The sequence below is a fragment of the Pelecanus crispus genome, chromosome 1 (assembly GCF_030463565.1).
Source record: "Pelecanus crispus isolate bPelCri1 chromosome 1, bPelCri1.pri, whole genome shotgun sequence".
NCBI classification, from domain to species: Eukaryota; Metazoa; Chordata; class Aves; order Pelecaniformes; family Pelecanidae; genus Pelecanus; species Pelecanus crispus.
In genome coordinates, this window is record NC_134643.1 from 122,486,637 (window position 1) to 122,493,504 (window position 6,868).

The 6,868-nt window shown below is 44.2% G+C and overlaps 1 protein-coding gene across 1 annotated transcript; it reads right to left on the reverse strand.

Annotated features, from left to right (window-relative positions):
• Nucleotides 1-230: 230 nt before the first annotated feature.
• DNAJC28 (DnaJ heat shock protein family (Hsp40) member C28) lies at nt 231-1,413 on the reverse strand. The gene has a single exon (XM_009488317.2). The coding sequence runs from the start codon at nt 1,411-1,413 to the stop codon at nt 295-297; it is 1,119 nt and encodes a 372-aa protein (XP_009486592.2). The 3' UTR covers nt 231-294.
• Between the last annotated feature and the right edge of the window lie 5,455 nt (nt 1,414-6,868).

Below are 6,868 nucleotides of genomic sequence, written 5' to 3' on the forward strand. Positions count from 1 at the left end.
ACGGACTATAAAAGTGATTACACTCTACGTTAAGTGAAGCATTAATTTTGATTTAAGCAGAAGTAAAATGAGCTGCAAGAGGATAACTGAATTTATTTGTTCCTTAACAATATTCACAAATAAATCAATTAAGCACCTGCAGATGCACATCAGACAACCCAATTCCTTTTAACTGGTGTAACAGTGGACAGCTGGATTTTGCATTTTTAGTGTACCTGAAATTTCTCTAGTGCTACAAGTTTCATTAATAAAGTGCATTCAGAATCTTGACAAGACAGATGAATTAGTATTATCTTATTTCAATGTAAGGTTTAACCACTTAAATAGAGAAGACTTCCACCCAAACCTTTTAACATTTTCCTCTTCATTTTCCTTTGTGTCTGAATTAGAAGCCTCTTTGTTTTCCATCAAAGCTTCATAAGCCTTTTGTGCTCGAACAATTTCTTTGTCTGCACTGAAGTGCACCATTTGTCTGCTCAGAATAGGAACAACTAAATTGAAGTTGTCAATTCTTTTGTTTAATTTCCTGATATCTTCTACAAATTGCTCACAAACACGATTCCATTGCTTTTGCCTATATGGTGTCATTGGCCCTCCAAGCTTACTTCTAGATGCCACTATACTCTTCCTTAACCGCTCAATAGTTTCCCGTATTTCTTTCTGCATCAGGATCCACTCTGGCTGATACCCGTTGTCTATCAGAATCCTGTTCAAGTTGTGAGTCATAGGGTCGATATGTGGACAGTCTGAAAATTTCTGCAAAGGTTTTCCTTTGCCACTGAGGTTGTCAAAGTCTCCCTTCGCCATCGATTCCTGGATGAGATCCTCAACCAACCGTTCAACTGCCTGAGTTATTTTCACCTTTTTGCTCTGCCTCACGTCTTGGGCTTTCATTAGGTCAGTCACAGAGTACTGGCTTTCGAGTCTCTGCTTCCGGTACTCCAACACCTGTTCAGTAGCACGGTCTACACGAAATTGCATGTATTGCTTTTCCCTTTGGCTTGGTGTTCCAAAACCAACGCCTTCAAAACTCAAGTAGTGTCTATGCTGTGGTGCTTTTGACTTGAACTGATCTTCTTCCTCTTCGTTATTCTCATTTGGTTTCTTTTTGGTTGCCACATGACTGAGCACGACTCTGTATGCTTCTTCCACTTTCATAAATGCTTTGGAATCAGCTGCGGCAGAACCGCTGTCTGGATGGTATTTTTTGGCAAGATTTCGATAGGAGTTTCTGATATCATCAAGGGAACATCCTTCCTCAAGCTCAAGAATTTTGTAAGAGTCCTTGACGCTGCTTTTAGGTTTGTAACCCGACAACATTCTGTTGCCACAAATGTAGGGAAACGGCTTCAGGTTTCTTGGAATCATTGCTTGACGTAGCATTAAATGATGTCCTATGTTGTTAGTCAGCATGACACAAAGCCACTTCATATTTCTTCAAATGCAGCTACATTACAAGCAATGACCTACAAACACATTTTTATAAAAATTTCATTAAATATGCTTTTTAAAAGAACTTACATTATTTAAGTCTTATCTTTAACTTGTTATATTATTTAAAGAAATCCCTACAGAATTTCAGAACAGTATGCAAAGTTTTTACTTTCATTATAAATAATCCAGCCACCAAGCCAGGAAACATGAAATTGCTACTCTACCCTTAATTGGTTTAGTGGTGGACTTGGTAATGTTAGGTTAATGGTTGGACTGGATGATCTTAAAGGTCTTTTCCAACCTAAACAATTCTATGATTCGATGATTCTTTTCTTTTACAGACTCATACTGAAATCTGCATTTCTTAATTAATTACTATTGAGGTAGTAGTACTACAACGTAAATGAAAATTAATTCACAATATAGTTTTCTCCTGGTATAGCAACAGCAGCATAGCTTCATTTTGCACTGCAGAATTCCCAAAAGGCCAAGCTTTATTGCCTTTCTGCAAGGTCAGTGCAATGTAAACTGGAAATATGCTTTATGTTGAGCAGTAACTCTGCTGAAACAAATCTCTCCCTTTTCCTCTACACTTACATTCAACCATCAACTGAATTTTCTATTCACATACATCATTGCCTCAAGATCTACTATGTGATACATTCTCAAAGAATTTCATTACAGTACCCTTTTGGTATTTTGCAGCAACAACTGAAGTAGCATTCAGATTATAGATTTGTTTAGATTAACTCTTGCATCCCAGCGGGACACAGGGCTCTCACATCCTAGTGGCCAGTCTCCTTCGTTTGTGCCAGGTAAGATTATAAATCTGGAACTTGGAACAGGTCAATAGCAGACAGTATCTCATTCTGTCAGGAATACCAGTGCTTCTGAACGATTTTGGGAAACAGCAAAAGGAACACCTTTAGCAAATGACAATGTAAGTAAGTCTTAATGTAAAATCAAAAGTAGAAAAATATCACACAAACTGCACACACAACTTACACATCAGCTAACGCCTCTTCATTAATGAAAATCCTAGGACAAATGCCGCATACAGGGTGCTAAAGTCTCCTTTTGCAGATTCATCAGTGACTACAACATAGCCTTTGCTGACTTCCTTTCCAAACAAAAAACTAGGTTAAACCAAGGTTAAGTTTAAGGAATAAATAGTGTTTATATGTTCTGCATATAACAAACTGCCCTTCTGCACCAACCTGCCTGAGAAGAGATGGGAAAGGAGATGTACTTGGGACTGGATGAAAGATTGGACCAATCCTGAATATTTGCAGTTGATTTTAATCCAGGTAAGGTACTAGGTCATCAGCTTGTCATTATTATAATGGACCTTTTTTTTTTTTTCAGCACGCCGATCAGAAGCAGACTTTCTCATAACTCTGTAGACTTGTTTTTAATACGTTTGTGCTTAAAAAACTGTATCAAAGGGTACGTACAGCACCCACCCCACGGCACCAGAGGCATTTTTTATTCCCCAGCCGTTTGGGTCCAGCTCTCCCCGGTGGGGACAGGCACGGGGAACGGACACAAGACCGACACTCACCCACCCCACCCCCGCCCCGCAAGGCCGAGGAGGGCGGCGGGGCGCTCCGCCCCCTTCCCGCGCGGGGCCTGGCGCACGAGCTCCGCGCGCGCGCCCCGCCGCCCGTCAGAGCCCCAACGGCTGCCCCCCAACGGCCGCCCCGCGCGGGCTCTGGGGACAGGGACGGGCTCCCGCCCCGAGGCGATGTGCCACGGGAGGGCTGGGGGAAGCCGTCACCGGCGTGCGAGGGGCCAGGCGCACGGCTGTCCTGCCGGGCGGGGGAGGCTCCCCGCACCGCGACGCGCACTTTTTCCCGCCCGGAGCCCCGCTGCCCCGGGCACCCCCCGCCTCACCTGGTCCCCGCCGCCGCCCGCCCTTCCCCCTCCCGCACAGCGAGGCAGGCCGCAGGGGGCGCGGCAGGCGCGGGCCCAGGGGCGGGGCGCCGGACGAGGAGGCGGAGGAGGAAGAGGAGGAGGAGCAGGGATTGCTTTTACCCTTGGCTCAAGGACGTCTCCTCACGGCAGCAGGGGCGCCCGGAGGCGGGGCACGCGGGAGCGGGAAGGCCGCCCCGCTCACCAGCGGAGGGAGCTCGCGGCCTGCCGCCGCCGCGCGCCGCTGCGTGACTAGGCGACGCGTGGCCGGGCGGCTGGAGGCGGTGGCGGCGGCTGGCGCATGCGCAGTGCGCGGGGGGAGGGGAAGGGGACCCACCCCCCGGTGGGGTCCAACATGGCGCCGGGGTTTGCGCGCCAACGGCCCTCGGTGAGGGTGCGTACGGGAGGCACGGCTTTTATTATTTTTTTTTTTATATATATATATGCACACCTATACACGTAGACCTTGTCTGCTTTTTTAGCCTTATTTCTCCTGAGGGCCTTCCACCTTAGTAGGTGACAGGTTGCCCCGCCTCTTCATGGGCTTGTGAAACAGCCTGTGTGCAGCGCTTACCCTGACAAAGGCTTGGTCTTTCACAGCGTTCTTGTCCTCACCCATAACACGGTTTTCAGAACGCAGCGGGTGCCTCGGAGCAGCCGCTCTAGCAGCGGGGTATGCTGGCCTTCGTTGGGCTCACCCAAAAAGGCAGTGCCAGGCCTGCTGCGACCCAGAGCTCCCAGCCTCTGCTGCGTTGCAGCAGGGGGGGTAACGCACAGCGAGTTTTCCTACAGCCTCCATGCGTGTTATCGGCTGGCTGTCGAGGGGTGGCAAAGTCAGCTAAAGAAACCCCAAGCCAAGAAACACTTCTCAGCCTGGAGAGGTCTCAGGTGCGCAAACTAAAGGCCCAGTAGATGGAAGACAACAATTTGTTTCCTCCCTGAACACCAGCATCTATTATTAAAAAAAAAAAAAAACAACCCTTGTGTTTTTTTGTTAATGGTACTTGGTGGGGTATGGTTGAGCATGCTGCATATCCAGCTGGTGAAATGGTGGCATTGGTGTCTGAAAGGAAGCAACAACCATGTAGAGCAATCTGCTTCATTTTATAGCTTCCAGTGGCGTACCCTGACGGCATCCTGTTACGGCTTTGCCAGTATGCTATCTTGGTGAATAAACAACACCAAAATACATTGTTTCAGAGAGATTTTCTCTTCTGTTCATGAGGTAATGGTTTTCTACATTTTTTTAATTTCAAATTCACTTTCTGTAGAAGTCAGGTTTTGATACTTCAGGTTTCCATGTATGTTGTCTTTCTCTGCTGCATATTCACTTCATCACCTAAGAAAACAATTTGATCAAATAATTGCAATACAAATTGACCTGCTGGAACGAATGCAGTTTGAATTATCTTCTTCTGGCCAGTCATGCAGCAGAGATGTTTCAGGGCTTCAGGAGTTCTGTTTCTGACTTAAATTGTCACAGCCTGCTGACTATAAGAAAAAACCTCCAAAAACTGTTGCAAAAGAGAGAAATTTTATCCTTGTTTCATCTTATAAGAAATAGGACACTTCTTTCCTTGTGGTTTGCTCTTCAGTCACAGGTAGAAAATGTGGAACTGTGAGTTTGCAAATCTAAGGAAGGCAGTCTACAGATACTTGGTAAGTGATGCTTAAGACTGTTGTGGTGGACACGTCTCCTTAAACTGGGAGGTTGAAGTACAGCATCTGTCCAACAGTACACAAGCCGTTAATTCCATGGAAGTTTTAAACAAACTTTGCAGATATCCTTTAAAAAATGTTTTAGTGGTGTGAAAGGAATGGCTTGTGTTTCTATTAATGTATTTTTTTATTTCTCACTGCCTGACTTTAAGGCACACAGATACTGCTATGTTGGGATACATTAATTTTGTTTTCAGTAAAGAGTGGTAGCATTGCAAGCTTGCCAAACCTTAATCAAATGATGGCAGATACTATCATGAAAGGATTAGGCTGTTGAAGAGGATGGTGTAGGAACCAGTGGAGAATAACACTTATTATATATATTGTATCTCTGGCACTGCTTGTGTTAAGTTTATTCAAAAGGTAAAAAAGGGTAGTAATTAAGTGGGGTACAACTCATGTGTGTGCTAGATATTAAAATGACTTTATATATACATCTAAGGATATGTTCCGTTACAAAGAATAGGTCTGTGGGAGTTATGTGTGCAGGTTTTAACTGGAGGGTTTCTGTTTAGCTGTAGACTATGAAAGCCGTGTTTTATTTTTATAAGTTGTCTTTGGGATTCTTTACTTGTCAGAGGATATAAAACTGTTCTTAACATGGGAACTGAGTAGTGATCTCAGCTTTTTGATACCACATTGTAGCTTTTTTTTTTTTCCCCCCTAGGGTTGAATATCATAGGACTGATTGGTAGGGAAGCGTTGTTTTTGTTGTTAGCTGAGGAGAAATAGAAAGAGAGGAGAATGGTCCATGCTGCTGAAGTCTGTGGGGAGGTCTGCTTGGAAGGGCGGGCAGCATTAAGGGGATCCTGCTGGGGATCCTCCTGTCAGACAGGAGGATAAAAGGGGACAGGGCAGCATGCAGGTCTGTCTGCTTCTTTCACCCTCTCACCCTTATCCTTGGCTTTAGGAGATCAGAAATCATTTGGATCTGAAGCAGGAGCTGAAGGAAGAACTTGAATCCTTCTGGAGGACTCCTCAGCCTTTTGTGTGGACAAACAGCAGGGTCTGACACGGTAAGGGAAGATGATTCAACTGAGACACCCCTCTCTACAGGCTTTCCTCTAGGACCGTCTTACCAGCTTTCTCTTCTTCCAGCATGCTTTTGAGTTGCTTTGCAAAAAGTGTCTTTGGTGTCCTCACTATGATGTGGAATGGAAATGTGCATTTTTTCCACAGGGTGGGAGGCACTGCTTGGTTTTGCTCTCTTCCCAGTCAGGAACTGTAATTTATTCTGCCTTGCAAAAACTTCAGTGAGTTGTGAAATTATATTTAAGGGAAAAAATAATTTTGCTTTTAAAAACACTTCGCTTTTTATTAATAATGGTTGGACTGTAGTACCTAATGAAGCTTTGTAGAGAGCATGTTGATGTCTTTTTTAGAGATAGAGCAGTTGTAACCCTTTACTTTTAAGTTCACAGCAACTTCCTAGTGACTCCAGAATTATTTTTCAAGCAGTGACAAGAGGAAAGACAAAGTCTGACATATGGGATAGTTACACAGTGTAAAGACTTAGAAAAGTCTTTTGCAAGGAAATCAGTGTGGCGATTGATAGAGCATTAAGCATATGCTCTGTGTTCATATGCCTAGAGCACAATACCCAAAACTTAAAATTAGTCTCTTAGATAATCCACAATGGTCTGTAAGCCCCAGGGACAGGCTACTTGAAGTACTTACATTGTACTTGGACAATTTAATAATTATGAAAATACATATAGTTAAACTTTATTTTGTTATTAGGTTAAGACATCTTAATATTGTCTCAGGAACTCGAAACATGATTATTGATTTGTCATAGTTCTAG